Source organism: Neoarthrinium moseri (genome assembly GCF_022829205.1).
Source record: "Neoarthrinium moseri strain CBS 164.80 chromosome Unknown scaffold88_Wmoseri_CBS_16480, whole genome shotgun sequence".
Classification (NCBI taxonomy): Eukaryota; Fungi; Ascomycota; class Sordariomycetes; order Amphisphaeriales; family Apiosporaceae; genus Neoarthrinium; species Neoarthrinium moseri.
In genome coordinates, this window is record NW_026055202.1 from 103,061 (window position 1) to 122,009 (window position 18,949).

The window sequence follows — 18,949 nt, forward strand, 5'->3', positions numbered from 1 at the left end:
CTTTCATCTGGTCCAGCGATGCAATGTAGAGTTGGCCGGTGAGTGAATGGGTTGACCGGCTACTAGGGGCAGCGAGCGGTGCTGGGCGAAAGAAGCATCTGGTGTAAGATGTATACGATGTATCCCCCTACCTCGAGTTATTGCGCGTGTGCAAGTAAGACGTTCAACCCTGACAGGACGTTCTGCATCGCAGTGCAAATGCAGCGAGTCGCCGCGACTGAGGATTGGCGCCTGCATGTGAGGCAGGCAGGTTGCAAATGCGGATGGTGATTGGGTGGAGGCCTACGAGGGATGGTGGGTAGCAAAAAGGTACGGGGACAGGGTGGTATGTTGCGAGAGAGAGAGAGAGAGAGTATGGAGCAGGTTAGACGGTAGGGTGTAACTTGGTTTGTCTTTGGAGTTCGGAGGGACAGCAGGGATGATGAGTTTGGACCTGTTGTCTCATCCCAAGTGTTGCCTTGGTTGTGGAGAGAGAGAGACCAGGTTCAGAACTGGAGTGTGGAGTCGTCTTCTTTTCCCAGTCAAGAGGACTTGGAATCTACTGCGGAGTGAACATGTGTGAAAGAAGTCTGCAAACAGAAAACTGCTCGTCAAGGATGATGTACGTGTGTGTGGGGGGGGGGGAGGGGGAGAGGAGGACAGACAAGCACTGGGCGCTTAAATGTTAAAAGTCGATTTCAGTTTGTTGAAAATAGAACAGAAAAACGCTGCCCTGTCTCACTTGGATAGACGGCATTTTGTATTTTGCAATGTTGGTCATCCCTTGCTTCAAGCGCATCTGCTTGTTTTCTAAATTTGGGAGGCGTCCAATTGGCTGGTGGTCGATCGACGAACTGCCCTGTAGGTACCGACCACCGGTAAGCGCCATGTACCTGTAGCCAGCTCGGCCAGGCGAGAGGTACTTGGTAAAGTCGTCACCGCACCCAGGGCCAAGTACTTGTAACGACTACCATGGTAGAAGAGCAAATTGTGGGCCTCCCGCACTGGGAACATCATCAGTGGAGCGTCCAGAGTGTGCCAGAGCGCCCGGCGATTTGGCGCTACTGCACTGACGACAAGCTCGCGTCTCCACTTTATTTTTTTCCAAAACCGAAAAGTCCAAGGTGAAGCGATATTGGAAATTTCACGTCCCAGCCCGTTGGGTGTGAAAGTGAAATAGGAAAAACACCACAGCGCAGAGAAAGCAGAAAACGGTATACACACAGACGCCAGGGCAGCCATCGACGATATATACCCCTCCCTCCTGCCTCCCCAGATCTACTCGCCGCTTGCTCACCCCGGGCTATCTCCATCTCTCCCCTGTACTGTAAGTCTGATTGGCCCCCAGCACCTATTTACTTGCTCATCACCAAACCGCGAATACTCTCCCGTTTGTGCGACATTTGGGACTACATTTGCAAAGTGTTTGCCGCCTGCGTCCATTTCTGCCGCGCCCGTTATACTACATCGTAACTCGACTGACTGGACATATTAACCAGGAATCCTCCTCCAAAAATAAAAAATAAAACCGACGCCACCAACACGAATAACCCCCCGTCGACGAGCAAATCTTCTCTCCCACTTCTCGCCGCCCTCCCCGAACCCGAACCCGAATCCCCCCGGATCGCGAACGCTCCTCCCCGCCAGCTCTGACTGCTTCACATGTGGCCCACCAAGCAGGAAGTGCGTCCGGTGGATAGTACAATGGAGGACTCCATCATGGACTTCATACCCCGGTATCGCGAGTACCAGGCCAGTCGCGATCAGACCGAGAAGCTGGTCAAGGTAAGGCACACAGGCGCACCCCTCCCTATAGTACAACAGGCTCTGCAGAGGCAACCGCTCGTTGCTTTTGAACCTCGAGCGCTGACCCGCCGTCTTCTCTGCCGCAGGACCTGATGATCTTTGGCGAACGCATCGAAAGCACCTACCGACAGGAGAACCAGACTCTCATCCAGCGCCTGCAAAATACCCAGTTCGACTACGAAGACTCGGTCAACTCGCGAAGAGAGCTGCAGGCTCGGATTAAGGACCTCGAGAGCCAGCTGAGCTTCTTGACCCAGGACAATACCATCCTGCAGCACCGCAACCCCTACGTGCTGGTGCTCATCGATGGCGACGGTTTGATAGTAAGCCAGACACCCAATTACGCCCCACCCCTTCTCCCCAGGTCACCGACCGGTGGCCTCCTGATCTGATCAGATCAGACCGGCTGACCGTTTCGTGCTCCCGCAGTTCAAAGACCACCTCATCAAACAAGGCCTCGAAGGCGGAAAGAAAGCTGCATATGCCCTGCGCCAGGCTGTGCTCGCACAATGCACCAACGCCCACGACACCGAGGTGGTGGCCAAGATTGTCGCCAACCTCGGCGGCCTGGCCAAGGCCATGAGGCGCGACGCCTGCGTCGACTCGGAAATCGACCTCAAGGAATTCATGCTGGGATTCACACAAGCCAAGGCCTCTTTCGATTTCATCGACGTGGGCTACGGCAAGGAGAGAGCAGACTCCAAGATCAGGGAGACGGCCTCGTTCAACCTGCGCAACTACAACTGCAAACAGATCCTCCTGGGTGTCTCGCACGACGCCGGTTACGCCCCGTACCTGGACGAGATCCTGCGCGACGAAAGTGCTCGCCAACGCGTGACGGTCCTGGAAGGCGTCCCCACCGTCAAGGAAATCGAGGCCACCGGGGTCAGCATCATCGGCTTCGACGAAATTTTCCGCGCCGAGAAGCTCCTCGATAGAATCACCACCACCACCATAGCCACGCCGTCCATGTCAACGGCTAGCACCCCTTCGATTTCGGCCGCGCCCATCTCATACGCCACCATAACGCAAAAAGCGAGCCCGCCTCCGCAGCTGACTCTCCCTCTGGCGCCCAAGGCCCCCGCGGCCGCCAAGGCGACGAGTACAGCCATCCGAACCACAGGAAAGCCGGCCCTGCCTGCCTGGAATCCGGGTGCCCGCGGCCTGGATCCCCCGATCCCGCTCAGCCAAAACGTTCTGGATCAGGTCAAGAAGCGAAAGGACAGTGACAAGCTGTGCAACAACCATTATCTGCGCGGGCCCTGCTCCAAGGGCGACTCGTGCTGCTTTGAACACGACTATAGACCGAACCAGGAGGAAATCAGAGCCATCCAGTTCCTGGCGCGCTTAAATCCTTGCACCAACGGCCAGGACTGCGATGTGGATAACTGCATATATGGACATCACGTAAGTTTACCCCCTCCCGGCTGATGTATGGGCTGATATGCCTGATGGCATTACCTTACCCATCCGTCGAACCCGCCAGAGGCTCTCTCTTTCTGTGTGACCTTTTGCTGACTCGGTGTCCACAGTGTCCCAGTGTGCTAAATGGCGTTTGTACACATCCATATTGTAAATTTCACTCGCACGAACATCCCCCCGGCACCAAGCTGAAGGGTGGCAAGAAGGCTCCCGAGTGAATATGAAAAAAAAGAAATTGTGTTAGTTTCCCTCCCATCCCCCCTCTCTTGTAAGAGGGAGGCAGCAATAGGGATGAAAAAGAGGAGAGAAACAAGACGAAAAGATATGTATATTTGGTATGGGAATTTGCAGTCCCCTCTGTGCCGGGGAGGGGACTGTGGCTTGTTCGTGTTTTCCACCACGCCTCAGAAACGACGTTGGCAAACCGCGATACTCGAGATGTAGGACTAGCTCGGTTGGTAAAAAGCCCCCCGCGCACGGCGATGCCTAGGGGCAGGAAGGGGTGTGAACGGTTGGTCGTCTGTAACAGTTGCGATGAATTCCAGGTTAAAACCTACTCTTGGCTTGTTGATAGACTGCGAAGCATTTCCGGAGTAGGTAGTGGCAACACAGAGTCGGGTGTGCAATGATACAGAGGCATTTGTCTGGACAACGACGTGGTAGGCTTTTTTGCTTGATATTCGCCTGTGAATTTGCGTTTTCATTCTAGCGAGGCGGTATTGCATTGCATGTGACATTCGCTACACATGCAACATCTATCCCTATATTCATGGTGACTCTCGTTCACGGTCATCGTAAGGAGCCAAGATAGCCCAGTTCAACGGAGGTATGTCCAGACGGCAACTCCAGATTAGGTCACACTGCTGTCTGTATCTCTCATGATTCGCAAGCCCGGTGTTAGGCCTACACGAAAAGCTCGCTTTTGTCACCACCCGGTGCTCCACATCCCCGGTGGTATGTTACGTTCAGAGACGCCGAGTCAACGCCAAATAACGCCGAAGGTATCCGTATCGACCCTGTCTCAAGAGGCACATTTCACGTGCTCAGTGCGGCGGAAACTGGTTTAATAGGTTCCATATCGTGTCGTTCCCAAACTCGCCCCCGAACGCCCAGGGCACCTCTTCCGGATTGCCCTGGCCGTCCAGACCGCCCATGCCGGCCACCGCTCCCATGGTGGACATTCCGTCTGCGGCAGTGGTGCCCGGCCATTGACCGCCGGCCGCCAATGCCCCACCCGTCATGGCCGTCGTCGTGTAGCCGTCGTCCCTGATGCCCGTGAGGTCGTTGTACGCCACGTCGCCCATAGGATACATGGGCGGGAGGGAGCTGAAATCGAAGTCCGTGGGGAAGGACCAGTCGGGAGTGGCAAACATGTCGGCTCCGGGGGTCAGTCCGGAGCTCAGGGTGTTGGTGCCTGTGCCCTGGTCCGCTGGCACGGAGGAGCCCGAGGCCGAGGCTGATGCAGAGGCGGAGGGTATTGACGGATGCTGCTGGTTAGACGAGGAACGCTCCGATGGCTCTGCGTCGGGCGACGTCTCGGAGCCGGTGGTGGTGTTGGCCGCGCCGGTTCCGTTCCCCGGCGCCTGTGGATACCGGTGCGGACACTGATCTGGACCTTGGTTGGGGCACTTGAAATTAGGGGGCCAGAACCGGCTGACGAGGAAGCCGCAGCCCATGGCCTTCTTCAGGCGGATGTAAATGGCGTTCAGGACGCCCAATGCAGCAGCCGCCAATCGGTTGCGGTCGGCCATGGCCTCGAACCGCTCGACGCCCCAGGAGAAATGCTGCAGTGCGTCGGCGAGAAGGTCGGGGTGTTCCTTGGGGAACAGGATGTAGATGCTCGCCATCATCACAATGGCATCAAACGTGCCGAAGAACAGACTGAAAGTCTTGTACTGCTGTGGATCGAGAGCCCTGAACTGGCTCCTCTGCGCCTCCAGCATATCGAGGCTGGCCTTGAGGGCCTCATGCCGACTGCTGGCCCGCGTGAAAATGTAGGGCCGGTGCAGGGCCATCAAATTGAATGATATAAGCTGAGGCAGCGCCGGGCGGACCAATGGCAGCCACCAGCACTCTGGCAGGTGATCGAACTGGGTGTCCGGATTCTCGAGGCGGAAATAAGGAGGTGTGCGCTCCTGAAGGTCGAGTAGCTCCTGGTGCAGCTTTGTAACTCTGGAAAAGTCCTTGGGAAACGGCCCCTCCTTCTCCAGATCCAAGATGTCGCGCAGGGGGCGCATGGCCTCAAAGGCCCAGAGTGACCGGGTCAGAGGCGTTGGGGGGTCCTGCTCGCTGCGAGGAAACACGGGCGTTTTCCTCCGGTCTTTGGGTATTGGGGCGTCGACGGGTTCCGTCCGCCTCAGCACGCGGAAGTCGACGCTGGTCGGCCGCCCGAGCACGGCGCCCGTATGCAGATCCCAGCTCACAAGTATGTACCATATCCTCCTGCGAGTCTGCGCCGACCACATGGCTTCGAGCGCCGCCTCCGTGTTGCTGTTCGCACTCGGTTGCGGGTCGAACTGGTCGCGGTGCAACCCGATCTCTTGCGCATCGCGAATCGAGGTGCCCACCTGATGCCACTGTTCGACTCGTTAACCAGGTTTACCTTTACACGCCGCCCTCGCAGGACACAGCACTGGGAACTTACTGCTTCGGTGACCTGGCCGGTAAACTTGAGAAAGGCGGCCCGCACCCAACCGGCCAGCACCGTGGACACCGTCATCTGCCGCTTTCCCAGCAGGCTTAGTATGGCAACACCCGTCTCGCTATACTCGGAAGCTAGGTCCTCGAACGTCATGTTGCCGGCATACTTGAGCGAGACAAAGTTCTCGTCGTCCTCGTCCGGTATGGTCAGCAGGGCCGAGGCCAGGATCTGAAACACCAGGGCCGGAAAGGACCGAAGCGTCGGCTCTATGCCCTGGGGGCCGGCGTTGGACAGGAGATGGAAGGGCAGCTGGTACCACTGGTCGAGCTGCTCCATGAACTCGGCCTCGCAGAAGCCGTAGTACATCCAGTTGAACTCCTTCATGTATATGGCGACCAGCTTCTCGACAAAGGTCCGCGCGGGCAGGTGGCGCACGAGGCTCTTGTACCGCTCCCGGGAGCCAAAGTGCTCGCCGTCCTGGGCATCGCTCCCGACCGTGGGCATGGGCTGCTCGCCGCTGCCGCCGACGCCCTCGATCTTCTTGATGAAGCCCAGCGTCGAGGCGCCGGCGCCCGTGTTGGAGTAGCCAAAGTCGACGGGCTTGATGGGCAGGGCATCGTGGGCGGCGTGGTGCTCGGGCGGCGAGGGCTCGTGGGAGTTGCTGCTGCTGTGGGCGGAGCCCTTGCGGTGCTGGTCGCGGACCAGGGGCGTGCCCGTCTCGTAGCGGCAGGTGTTGGCCTTGCCGCGCGACACGCAGTTGGCGCAGGGCAGCTGGCGGTCGCACTTCTGCTTGCGCTTGTGGCAGTCGAGGCACGAGATGACGACGCGGCGACGTTTGCGCGGCGGTGGTTTCGACGGCGCGGCCCCGTTGTCGGCGTCGTTCGGCGGCGTGACCTCGCCCACCAGGGCGTCGACGGCAGTGCCGCCGCTCTGGCTGTGATCTGCCATTGCTGGTTCCCGTCTGGCGTCTCCCTGCTCTACGTCTCTCTCGCCCCTGCGGCGCGTCGCAACGCAGTAGATGATGGCTGAAACCCTCGCTTCCCAAAGGCTGGGCCCCGCGGCTGGTCGCGCGCGGTGTTGATCTCTGTCCAGCCTGCTTGCCGCCGGGGTGCTCGTAGAAGGTGAAGGAGGAGCGGGGAGGAGGAGTCGAGCTCCATGGAAGGATCCGATCTCAGGATGACAGTGGACTGGGATCCCGGGGTCTGTGTGTGCTGTCCACGGTGCTATGTACGGCACCCCGCCTGGCGACACTAGGGAAAGACGTTAGGTTAATCACCAACCTTGCCTCCTACTGGGCGTCGTCACTGGCCACCGAAGGGGACCTTCTGCCGCCAAGCTGAGCCCTTGTCGCCGCTAAAACCCGGATAGTTAAGTCCGTAAGCGGGGCGGCCGCCAGTGTACTGCATCCGTGGATCTTTGTTATCTAGTAACGATCTGCCTATACTGTGCATATGGACATACAGTAGCTTTGGCGGCGTTGCTGCCGGGAACCCACTTGCTCGGATATATTCTGACTGCCTTGCACTAACTAGGCCGTGCTACGACGATGTACTATGCATTGGGCTATCCCGATGGAGCAGACCTGCGCATGCCCCGTGCGAAGTCCAAAGGCGTGAAGGGTTTCGCTGCCCACTGGACGGCCCCTTGGCGCTTCGCATGCTGGAAGAGGCACTGTAGATAGGTACGGCACGTAGATTGAAAATGCAGTGCTTACTCAGACTGCTCTTCCCGTCTGGTCCAGGTTCACGCCGCCGTACCACACGTAGATCTTTGGTCCTGCAGTTGGGCCTGACTCGCGTACGGAAAATGCATGGTGGTATTATATAGGTGCTGGGCCATAGCACCTGTACCAATGTGCTACATACATGTGGTACAAGTAAGCTGCAGGCTGGACATCTCGCCGCCGCTCAAACGGCAAACCCCAGGTCCATTCAACTAAGCTAAATGCCCCCGTGTCTCGATTTCACGGGGCCTGCTCGCAGAACCGCAGTCGGGTTCCCAGAGCCGGCCAGTCGCGTGGCAATCGGGCATGGGTGGATGCAGTGCAAAGCCCAAAACTCCAAGCTCAAAATCAAAACATCAATCATCTTGAGATACCTGGCATGTTGCCGTCCGACCCACGCCGAGCCCTTCCCCCTCCCCCTTTTATTTCACCGCTATCCGGTTCTGGTACGACTGCCACGCGCGCCGCCTGTACCGCTCGGCCTCGCTCTGGGGGTCGGCGGCCTTGATGATGCCGCGCCCGACGATGATGATGTCGGTGCCGCAGATCTGCACGAGTTTCGACGGCGTGTTGTACTGCTGGCCGAGCCCGTCGCCGGCCACCACCCCGTTCTCCTCCTCGCCCTCCGGCGGCAGCTGGCACCCGGGCGTCATGTGGATAAAGTCATCGGCCGCCTCGCTGTTGAGGCTTTCTTGCGAGATGAAGCCCATGACAAAGTCCTTGTGCTCCCGCGCCGCCTCCACACAGGCCTGCGTGTATTCGGCATTCATGAAGTTGCCCTTGCTCGACATCTGCGCCAGGATCAAGAGCCCGCGGTCGTACGGAGGCTCCTCGATGCCGGCATACACGAGCTCGTCTCCTTCCTCGGTGGTCGTGGCGAACCGGGGCGAGTCGACCGGCTCGAAGGACTGGGTGACGGTCGTGATGGACACGATGCTCCCCTTCCTGCCGTCGGCGTCCCGGTGGTACGTGTTCTGGGTGCCGTTGGCGTCCAGCGGCCCCAGGCGGTCGTCGTCCTCGGATTCGGACACGCCGTTCTCCTCAAACGCATCGGCCACAGGGGTGCCCACGCTCACCGACGTCTTGACTTCGTAATTGACACGCGATCTCCACTTGGCTGCAGCCTCGGCCAGCGCGCTCACCGCCGCCTTGCCCGGAACCATGTTCACGTTGACGATGTGTGCCCAGTCAATGATGCGGGCCGAACCGGCGGTGTACTGCATCTGCACCGTGCTGCCAATGTCGCCGAACTTGCGGTCCTCGAAGATGAGGAAGCCGTGCTTCCGGGCCAGGGCGGCCAGCTTCGCACCGGTGCCCGTCTGCGGGTTGTAGTCCCAGCCGGCGATCAGGTCATAGTGCGTCTTGAGGACGACAATGGACGGCCCGATCTTGTCGGCCAGGTAGATGAGCTCGCGGGCGGTGGTCACGTCGGCGCTGAGACACAGGTTCGACTTTTTCAACTCCATCAGGCGGAGGAGGTAGTTGGTGAGAGGGTGTGAGACCTTGGCGGCCCGGTCGGCAAAGCTGGCCTTGAGGGTCGAATGGCGAGGCCGATCTGCAGACATGGTGGCGGGCTGTGTGGTGTCGACCGTGTGGGAGGATGTTAGGGAAGAAGTGGGAGCGAGGTCGACGCTGCTGTAGTAGTAGCCGTCGTCGTAGTCGTCGTCTTAGTCGTCGTCGTTGTCGTCGTCGTCGTCGTGACCGCCGCTATTTGTGTGGTTGTGTGATTGCAACAGAAACCAAAGGTTACCCAGTAGGATCGTGGGCAACGGGCTTTGGTAGGAATGGAGTCTGGTCGAGGGGGTTTATGCTGTGGCGTGGGGCGCAATGGCTTGGGGCCGCTCGTGTCTTTTCGGGGAGGCCTTGGTCGTCGTCGTCAGGCCAGACTGGAATGAACAGTTCATGCGATGGGAAACGAATTTGTGTCGCAGAGGCTAGACCGCACACTAGATGCCCGACTGACAGGTGGTCGAGTGGTCGAGTGGCCGGCGGTGCGGGACGATTTTCTTTCACGACCGACTGGCGGTGATAGGCCTAACCGTGGGCCTTGGTAGGGCGGTGGAGCGGGATTGACGTCAATTTGCCTTGCCCGGGGTATCGCTGGTTCCGCTGGGGGTGACCAAGGAGATGAGATGGTCAGGACGGGCGCCCTCGCTTGACGTGCAATTTCGCCCAGGTTGAAGTGACGATTCGAGTCCCCCAAGTGCGGAAAATATACGAGTTGCACCCGGAACAGTGACAGCTGGAGGAGCTTCAGCTTTCCCAGCGACAACCTGTCTCGGGGTCTCGGGCGGGCGATAGAGTTGGGCCTTGTCTCTCGCCTAAAACTGCAGCATGCAGCTAAGTTAAATATGTACGTGGGCTGCGGGCCAGAGCGTCGGGCAAGGTTTCTCGCGAACGTACGTGGTACACGACGAGAGGCGGGCGGCAGTGAAAGACAGAAAGAAGGCCCTCGAGTCTTTCTAGTCTGCTGGCCTTCGGGGGAGTGGTTTGCTTTAGTCTCTAGGCGGTCATGCACTCGGGGTCTTAACGTACGTACATGCATACATACATACATGCTAGCTGGACAAAGAAAATCAGATTAGCACATGCGGGCCGGCTTCCAGTCGCATTGATCGATTGACAAAGTCCGCGCCTCAGCAGCACGTCGCATGAGTCCGGGGTACAAGGACAAGGCCGGTGTGACCACCTTGCGGACTTGCGCGAGGCTGTCCCTGAGATGGCTCTTCCATGCCCAAGGTTACCGCCCCATGCCACTTGCCCCCATGATCTGATTCCGTCCCGTTGGTCTGCCGTCGTGCTACGCATCGTCTACCGAGTGTGGTCTGGTGCTCCTTAGGGGAGAGCAGGACCCCCATCCCCATGTCGGCTCTCCCGACCCACGGTTGTGCAAATGCAGTTGACACCCCGTACAGCATCACGTTACATAGTACATACCTGGGCCGGGCTTGTGACTGCTGCAGCCTGTCGGTGTCAGGCCACCAGGGCAGAATGACTAGGACGCGGCCCGGTGTTTGATTCATTGGACAGCCATTGCGAAACCCGGCCGGCGGTTCGCGACTCGTTCCGTCTCCCCTATTCCTGTGGCCAACTACGAAACCCGTGGGTTGCAAATTGAGCCGCAAACAGCAAATGAAAACCAGAACCACGACGCCCTTGGTTTGTACTCGAAGGCGTCGACGTCCCCGCTGATGGTGGGGAGACGTATCGACCAAGTGATCATCAGTCGCTATTCCAACTTGAAGGCATCTGATGATTCAGACGATACCTTGGTTTCTGTACAATAACTTACCCAAATGCTTGCACTGGCCATTAACTAACTTACGCGTCCAATAAGACCCCGACCCAGCTACTGAAGGGGCATGCCTTTTGGTGACTGGACCCTTGGAAACGTGACGTATTGACGCTTGCGCAGGGGGCATTGTCTGTCCTTTCGACAGCAAGCACCTCTCGGCATGTCCCAGAGGAAACCCAATGAGACGGCGTTCCGTGAGACAACTCCGCCCTAACGTCGGTTGTTGGGTCTAGATCTGCCCTTTTTTTTTGTCTCCCCTTCTGCTAGGGGGCCCCAGGCAGGCCCAGGGCTGACTAGGGTACAGATGGGATCGTCCTGCGATGTTACTCCTTTTTGGGCCGGCTGTCGCTTGCCGCATCGTCTGAAGTTTGGCCAGCATATTGCATACAGTGTCGAAAGATTCGTTTGGCAATCAGCCGAGCAGCCACGCCACGACCAGAAGACGCAAAAGATGCAGCGACTATTTCCGCTGTCCTCTCCGGTCAAACCAGTCGGAGAGATGGGCAGGCAACCCCAATCGAGGCATTTCCCCAAGCGATCATCTGGCCGTTCCATTCGGTAGCGCAGTGCTACCGTAGGGTGCCAAGCGAGGCGCGATCTTTTACGCTCGCGATTATTATAGGCGTACGAAGCTCACAGCTAAGCGACCATGGCTTCATGGTGGCTTGAAGAAAGTGTGCCGGCCCTCCTAGGCCTGGCTGTACCCAACTCTATGTGGTGTCAGGTTGTGAAGTGGAACGACCCGGCGCCTGTTCCGCCTGGCTGCTGTGGCCTGATGTCGTACATCCAGTGCGGTGTTAGCCTTAGTTGACAGCACGGGTGACATGTGCGAAACTCTGAACTAGCAAAACTCTGGGCTTGATCCGACCTGGGGAAGCCCATCGTAGGACAAGCAGGCGGGATCTGCCGTTTCGCCTCTAGGTCTCTCAAAACTGTTCTGTGGTACGCTGTAATAATCGTCAATCAGCACATGTAGGTGATGAAAGGCAGCCCTCAGTTTACAGCCGGGGCTCGGAACCGGGGCTCGGAACGACCTTGGTAGCCAGGCTTAAACATGGGATTCGTGGCGAGCTGAACTCTGTGTCGTGACGGCCCAGGGAAAGCTGACGGACGCGCGATGCTCAGTAAAGTCAATTCAGACTGCCCAGATGCGGGAGGAAGGCTCAATCAAGTTAAAGGCAGCCATGGTGGACAGGATGACTATTAGTCCAGACATTGAATTTTGGCCGATCAACATCAGCGCGAACCTCAAGGTACATGCACCTCACAGGTCGGAGCAGTCTCGTTTCCGGAGTCCCGACCCAGTTATTAATTGTGCCGCCTGTCCAGCTGATGGCCAGAAAGACCGTATGCGCGGCAGGCCATGTCCAGGTCTCGTCGCATCTTGAGCTCTCTCACTCATTTTGGGTGCACACCCAATAGCTGCTATGGTAAGTTAGTTGGCGGTTTTGACTGGCACGGCATCCCCCAGGCCCCCCATGTCTGGCAGCGATATGCATCCCAGAGCGGGCAGGCGTCGCTTCTGCTGCAGGCGTTTTAGCGCGAGCTACCAAACCCTCGGGATGCTTTTAGTGGGTGCCAACTGCATCTGCAGGCCAGCTGCAGCTTGCACGGCTTGCGCTGGGCACGGCGAGGCAGGCAGGGCGAGAGAGAGACAGACAGAGAGGGCGAAACAGGGGAAGCCCAGCAAAGCTCCTCTCAATTGCCTGCCATAGTCAATAATTCCAGGTGGAGGTCAGTCTGGCCGCGGATGGCTGATGCGGCACGGGGCTCGGGATGCCGCAGAAGAAACGGGGATCAGTAAAGGTAAACCATAAGGCACCGTGGGTATTCTGGATTTCTGCCGTTGGGTATGATGTTCTCTCCCGGCACGTCGACGTCTGACTACCACCTCAGTCGGGAGACGGCATTACTGTATACTGCGGAAAGATGAAAATGTCGTCATGCCCTCTCCCCTTCTCCCTTCCGACCTCGACTTACGTAGCTAGTTTTTACTGAAAGTGGGAAAAGTCATGGCTTGGCACTCAAGTTATATACGTGACCCGCACTTCTCGAAATCTTTTCAGCGGGCCCCAGGCCCCTGGGCCAGCTTCCATTCCATTGGGCGTCTGCAGGCGGTCGCCTCTTGCATCGTCGTCGACTGGCGCTGGCGTGACGTGACGGGGACGGGGACGGGGACTGGGACCGGGACCCTGGCAATCAGCAGCTCCGACGATGCCGAGCTGGCCTTATCTGGGCAATCTTTCCAACTTACAGCAACTTATCCCCCTCCTGGTGAACACCCGACTGCAGTGACGGACAGTACAGACCTACAGTACATACAGCCAGCTCGTTATCTTCGACCTCTTCGTTCGCGTGCACCCCGGGCACCCATCTCCCGCCGTCCCTGCTTCCCCGCGCCATCTGCCCATCCATCCATCCTGATAAGCGCAAGCTCAGATCCTGAACCAACAGGCCAAGCTTCAACCTACGTTTCGCCAACTGTCCGTGCTTCTGCTACTGCTGCTTACCAAACGCAGCCAACCGCGACCTCGACTCCTGAAATCCGCGGTCCGTCATCCCTCCGCGCAGCAACGACAACTCCATCTCTCTTATCACCTGCTGGCGGATGAACGGCTCGTAATCGTCCAGGAACAACATCATGTCTGTGCGCCAAACCCGACGACAGGCAGCCCTTGCTGCTGCCAACGAGACGCCCACGAAGGCCCCGGCTACGGCGACAGCACCGGCAACAGCTCCAGACAGCCCCGTGAGCGCCAGCGGCAACGGTGCCGTCCCCGAGCTCGATGCCACTCCCGCAGCTGGGCGCCGCGCCCCCCAGGAGAACATCTTTCTCTTCTGGCCCAACATCATAGGTGCGTTATCTTCCTGACGAGCCTGCCTTCCGCGAAACGCGGACCCTCTGAATCAATGCTGTGTGGACTTGGGGCTGATGCGGCTTGCGACCAACCGACAGGGTACTTCCGAATCGTCCTCGGCATTGCCTCTCTCTACTACATGCCACTACACCCTCGCACATGTTCGGTCTTGTATAGCGTGTCATGCCTGCTCGACGCCCTCGACGGCTATGCTGCCCGCTATTTCGAACAGTCGACCAGGTTCGGCGCCGTGCTGGACATGGTGACTGACCGATGCACCACCTCGTGTCTGATCGTGTTCCTGGCCTCGGCCTTCCCGCGATGGTCCATTGTCTTCCAGGGCCTAATTTCGCTCGATCTGGCCAGCCATTACATTCACATGTACGCAACTTTGGCCATGGGTGGGTCCAACCAGAGCCACAAGTCCGTCGACAAGTCAAGGAGCTGGCTGTTGAACCTATACTACACAAACAAGGTCGGTCCGCTTACTTGGACATTATACGCCTCTCTCCGTGCTGACCTGCTGCCCCTATAGACTGTTCTCTTCGTCGCCTGTGCCGCCAACGAGCTCTTCTTCATCGGCCTCTACCTGCTCTCCTTCTCCTCGCCCTTACTCTCCCCACAGCTCCTGGAGCATGTGGGCGAGTCCAAGGCCGCCGCGATCCAGAATGGAGCCCAGGTTAACAGCTCGATGCTCCGCCAGCTGTTCACAAACCCCTACAGCGCCGGGGCCCTCGAGCTGGCCCGCGCAAACAAGATGGACTCCTTCTGGCCCTGGGTTCTGACCGGCGTCAGCTTTCCCATCATGGCCTTCAAGCAGTTCACCAACATCGTGCAGCTGATCAAGGCCAGCAAGTGGCTTGCCGAGGGCGATATCGCTGCGAGGAAAGCAGCTGGCTTGCCCAGACCGGAAAAAGCCAAGCCGAAGGCGGCGTAGAGGAGACGCGGCGCCACACTGGTTGAGGTCGCCAGAATGCGACCACTTAACGTTCTTGGCTATGGTTGCGATACGTGATCCTGAATGATATACCAGGGATAGAGGAGGATCGCATTATGGATTTTCGTGACTGTCATTACGGAGATACCCTTGTTGGCGACGCAACTTGGAAATGCGAACAGCGAAAAAAAAAAAAATTGATTTGCATTAGCATTCGCGACGAAAAAGAGGAGGCAGTTTTGTTCGTTCTTTTCACCCAAAGAATCGCGGCGGCAAGGCAGACTGCCCCGATAAGGTACTTGGTAGAGGCTTGCGGCACCAGGGCTGTGGGCGATGAGAACACGGATAGGGAAATTTTTGCATGGGTTGGCGTGACACTATAGACAGCATCAGTATTGACATTTGTATTCATTCGCCGCAGATGGCGTGTAGGATTATAGTAATGGAAGAAACAGACTGCACGAGGGTAGTCGCTCAAAATTGAACCCCGTTCATACCCGTGCGGAATTCGAAACCTTGCTAGATTGTCATGTTAAATGCCTATTACCATGGTGGCGTACGGGGGCGTCTATATTGTAGCGCTGGTAGTCTATGACTCGGTCCAGATCCATCCCGGTGCAGTAAACACGTCCCTGGCAAACTTGTCGGCTCCCATAGCGTGCTCGAACCGGAGCCTCTGGTCATTGGACATGGCCCGAGTGAACTGAAAAGGCTTCGCCTCCCGCACGTCCTCCCGGGCGCCCTCGCGCGGCAGCCACGCCGTCCTCTGGCGGTCGTTCTTCCACGGCAGCCGGCTGAGCGGCACCGAGTTGGCCGAGAGCAGCGCCTTGACGAAGTCGAGGATGGGCACGATGCGCGTGCGCAGGCCGCAGTTCATGTGGTTCTTGTCGATCTGGTAGCTGGGGCACTGGCGCAGGGCGGCCAGCACGACGTCGACGGGCAGCAGCGCCGTGTCGGCGATCAGGTCCAGCGACGCCGGCGAGAAGTCGACGGCGAACAGCAGGCCCCGGTTGGTGAAGAACTTGAACATCTCCCCCAGCTGGTACGAGTCGCACGCCGCGCTCGAGTCGTAGCCCAGCTGGCACTGCCGCGCCCGCGACGTGTACAGCGTCAGGAAGTGCCGCGGCACCGAGGCGATCGTGTTGAGGATGCACTCGCGCCGGAACTGGAGCTCTTCTGCACTCGATGGTTAACTTGCTCAGCATACGGGTCAGGGGTCCAGGGTCAGGGGTAAGGGGTACGGGATAGGGGTTGGAGGAACCGGGAAACTCACGTTCCAGCCCATCTTGCAGGTGCCACCAGGTTGCCTCCTCGGTGCCGTCGTCCGGCTCTGGGAACGCCGTCCATTTCCTCGATCCGTTCATGATCAACTCCCGCGTGGCGGCCTGGAACCTCGTGGGCTGGTTCAAGAGCCACGATATCAGGATCTTCTGCCGCAGGGCGTTCTCGGCGCTGCGGCTCATTTTCGAGTCCTCCCCTGCCAGGGATTTCCGTTGGGTGACGGGCCACTTCAACTTCAGGCCCGAGGCCATGATCTTGGACACGGGAGCAGCGCAGTCGAAACGGTCGGCCAGAACGGCCAGGGTAGCCGTGAAATCCAGGGTCACTGGCTCCGTTGCGACGCCCTTCCCGTGCAGGACCCTAAGCATATCGCCAAACGCCTCCTCGCGGTGCGCCAGCCGGGTGGCTTCATCGTCATCTGTGATCTTGACCCACGGGAGGTCCCTGATGTCGGCCGACTTTGGCTGTATGCCCTTAATAGAGAGCGCTTCCAACGCGGAGGTGATCAAGTTTGCCTCTTGGAAGCGGCTGTCTCCCAGCAGCTTCTCAAAGTACTTGGACTGCTTCTTCAGTATCGCGAGGTCAACCCGGAACCCGATGCGACTCCTGGCCTTAGCAGGGTTTACAGATCGATCAGCCAGAATGGGCGTGGTTTTCCGACTCGACTTCAAAGTAGCTTTTGAGTTCTCAAACAAGAGGTCCAATATTAGGTCCCCGGCCTCTGCGATCTCAACCACTCTCGGCAAGTCCGCCGCGGGCCCGGCCTCCAACGAATCTCCATCCGGCGCTCCGCTGCCTCCAGGCCTGTCCATTCGGTCGGTCTCCAGTGTGAGGCAGTCCCTTCAGAATGCAAGAAAGTGAAGTCGTCATGAGCCCGACTTCCCGGTTCCCGTGCTCCCCGGCCGCGTCTCTCTGTACCGCGAGTGGCGAGCGTATCACAAACTGTGGCAGATGCGGCTGCCTGAAGCAATCCAAACAATGCTTCAGGGGTTATTTATCCTTAAGTAGCTGCTCGGAAAAAGCCGAACTGGCAGCCTTGTGCTGTTGCGATGATGACATGAGAACCTAACTGGGTCGCCGCCTAACGTGGAGAACCAGGAGGCCATTGTATCTGTAGAGCCAATCAGAGCGTAAGCATGGAGGTCCACCCTGGAACATCTATCCAGGCGGCAATAGTCACTCTCGCCGGTTTCTTGGATAACTGGTGAGTTATCAGTGCTAGAAGAAAAGCGAAAATAGTTCGATACGCATCACCTTAGTATGAGATGACCCTCAAATAGCGCATACACGTTGCATTACTCGATAAGCCGTCAGTCGCGACAGGAACCAGCAGAGTCAAGTCCAACAGACAGAACGCAAGCACATAAACCCGAATTTCATTCGCATATAGGGAGCTGATGATTCTATGGCGAGACAAGAAATCTCCCAATAGGCTATCAGAGTCCGTTGGAAACTATCTCAACTGCAAGCGGCGTGGGACTGAATCTACGACGAGGCCACCTTCTCTGACCCAGTGGTTCCGTGGACAGCCTCGTTCCCGCTGTCTTCAGCTGCATGAGGACTCTTTGTCGACGATGACTTGGCCTTCATGAAGGGCCAATGCCCCTTGACCTCACGGAATCTCATTACGAAAAAGCCGGCCATGACAAAAATCCAGTAGACGTTGTACGCGATGACTGAGCCATAAGTCGCCGAGTTCGTCCAGCCAAGAATGGCATTGAAGATGCCCCAGCCACTCCCATCATTGGATTCCGGGTTACAGCACTGCATTTCGGTACGTGTTAGTCTCATTCGACGTGATCATGGCTGACAACAACTTACGTTCACGTGCCAGACACTCTTATCAATGTCATACGACCCAGCTCCGTCGCCCAGCTCTGCGGCATCACCACCCACTACATTGTTCCACTGTTGTGTCTCCAGATACCATACCGCCCTCGAAAACAAGCCCGCTGCGACAAGGTAGAGGAGACAGGTAGATGCGACCAGGAAATACTGCAACTTCGCTGAAGATCCTCCTCTGTTCATAGTCAGCATCCACGGGCGGTACCATTCTTATTGAGAAGACTTACTTGTAGAGAATGTATCCAACCAGAACGCCTACTATCAGACCGACGACAACAGGGAGAGGAATAGCTGTAGCAGAAGCTGAAAATGTCACGCCTGCAACAAAGACGATCGCCTCGATGCCTTCACGAAGCACGGTGATGAACGGCAAAGCGAACATGGCGTACTTCTCTGCGAAGCGTTTGAACCAACCGCTGCTCGGGCCGCTCGTCTTTACTGGTGCTTCCAGAGCTTTCGCCAGCTTGACACGCCACTTTTCCTGCATCTTACCGACCCGAAGCAGGGCTGCGCCCATTATTGTAATGATGATGGACGCGACCAAGGCGAATGCGCCTTCGTAGTAGTACTCGTTTGCCTCCCAGGTATTCGACCCCAGGGTATAGAAAGCGCCTATCAAGCCTCCGGCGACAACGAAGCAGATAAGAAGGCCCAGGCCAACGCCCAGCCATACCTAGCGATGCAGAGTGATCAGTCTAGTTGGTCGATTTCCAGAGTACGGGTGATGCTCTACCTGCTTCACTAGTTTCTTGTACACTTGGACATCTCGATCTGGCCCGTCGAGAGTTTGCTTGAGAAAGGCCAAGAGAACAGACACGATGATGACCGTCTCCAAAGTCTCTCGGAAGACGATCAAGAAGACGGGCACGGAGAATACGTCGGGCATTGTGCCAATTTTCAGTGTGATCTGACAAGCCAAGGATATTATCGCATCCAATGTCTGGTGTTATATAGAATCAGGAAAACGAGGAGGGCATGAAATAAGCGATGTTGGAAACTGGAACTGACAACCCTGGGCCAACGAAAGCGTCTGTCGGCGGATCTGATTAAATTGATCTGATAAGATTTGCAAAACAGGGTCGCAACGGCGGGAGGCGCGCTGGCCTGGGTGTACGGGACTCGATGCAGGATAGTCTCCGATCACGGATGGAGTGAAACCCAA

At 57.6% G+C, this 18,949-nt stretch overlaps 6 protein-coding genes across 6 annotated transcripts; 2 read left to right on the forward strand and 4 right to left on the reverse strand.

The window, feature by feature from the left end:
- Positions 1-1,698: 1,698 nt before the first annotated feature.
- JN550_012540 (uncharacterized protein) lies at positions 1,699-3,425 on the forward strand (the record flags this gene model as incomplete). Its single annotated transcript, XM_049311027.1, has 4 exons — positions 1,699-1,764; positions 1,872-2,108; positions 2,215-3,192; positions 3,318-3,425. The coding sequence occupies 4 exons, from the start codon at positions 1,699-1,701 to the stop codon at positions 3,423-3,425; spliced, it is 1,389 nt and encodes a 462-aa protein (XP_049165502.1).
- Positions 3,426-4,250: 825 nt separating this feature from the next.
- JN550_012541 (uncharacterized protein) lies at positions 4,251-6,796 on the reverse strand (the record flags this gene model as incomplete). Its single annotated transcript, XM_049311028.1, has 2 exons — positions 4,251-5,783; positions 5,852-6,796. The coding sequence occupies 2 exons, from the start codon at positions 6,794-6,796 to the stop codon at positions 4,251-4,253; spliced, it is 2,478 nt and encodes an 825-aa protein (XP_049165503.1).
- A 1,197-nt stretch (positions 6,797-7,993) lies between these two features.
- On the reverse strand, positions 7,994-9,136 carry JN550_012542 (uncharacterized protein; the record flags this gene model as incomplete). Its single annotated transcript, XM_049311029.1, has 1 exon — positions 7,994-9,136. The coding sequence occupies one exon, from the start codon at positions 9,134-9,136 to the stop codon at positions 7,994-7,996; it is 1,143 nt and encodes a 380-aa protein (XP_049165504.1).
- Positions 9,137-13,507: 4,371 nt separating this feature from the next.
- Positions 13,508-14,661, forward strand: JN550_012543 (uncharacterized protein; the record flags this gene model as incomplete). The annotated part of the gene is made up of 3 exons (XM_049311030.1): positions 13,508-13,721; positions 13,823-14,199; positions 14,260-14,661. 3 exons carry the CDS (start codon positions 13,508-13,510, stop codon positions 14,659-14,661), a joined length of 993 nt encoding a protein of 330 aa, XP_049165505.1.
- A 589-nt stretch (positions 14,662-15,250) lies between these two features.
- JN550_012544 (uncharacterized protein) lies at positions 15,251-16,754 on the reverse strand (the record flags this gene model as incomplete). The annotated part of the gene is made up of 2 exons (XM_049311032.1): positions 15,251-15,837; positions 15,935-16,754. 2 exons carry the CDS (start codon positions 16,752-16,754, stop codon positions 15,251-15,253), a joined length of 1,407 nt encoding a protein of 468 aa, XP_049165506.1.
- A 673-nt stretch (positions 16,755-17,427) lies between these two features.
- JN550_012545 (uncharacterized protein) lies at positions 17,428-18,673 on the reverse strand (the record flags this gene model as incomplete). Its single annotated transcript, XM_049311033.1, has 4 exons — positions 17,428-17,706; positions 17,764-17,962; positions 18,015-18,460; positions 18,521-18,673. The coding sequence occupies 4 exons, from the start codon at positions 18,671-18,673 to the stop codon at positions 17,428-17,430; spliced, it is 1,077 nt and encodes a 358-aa protein (XP_049165507.1).
- Positions 18,674-18,949: the final 276 nt, after the last annotated feature.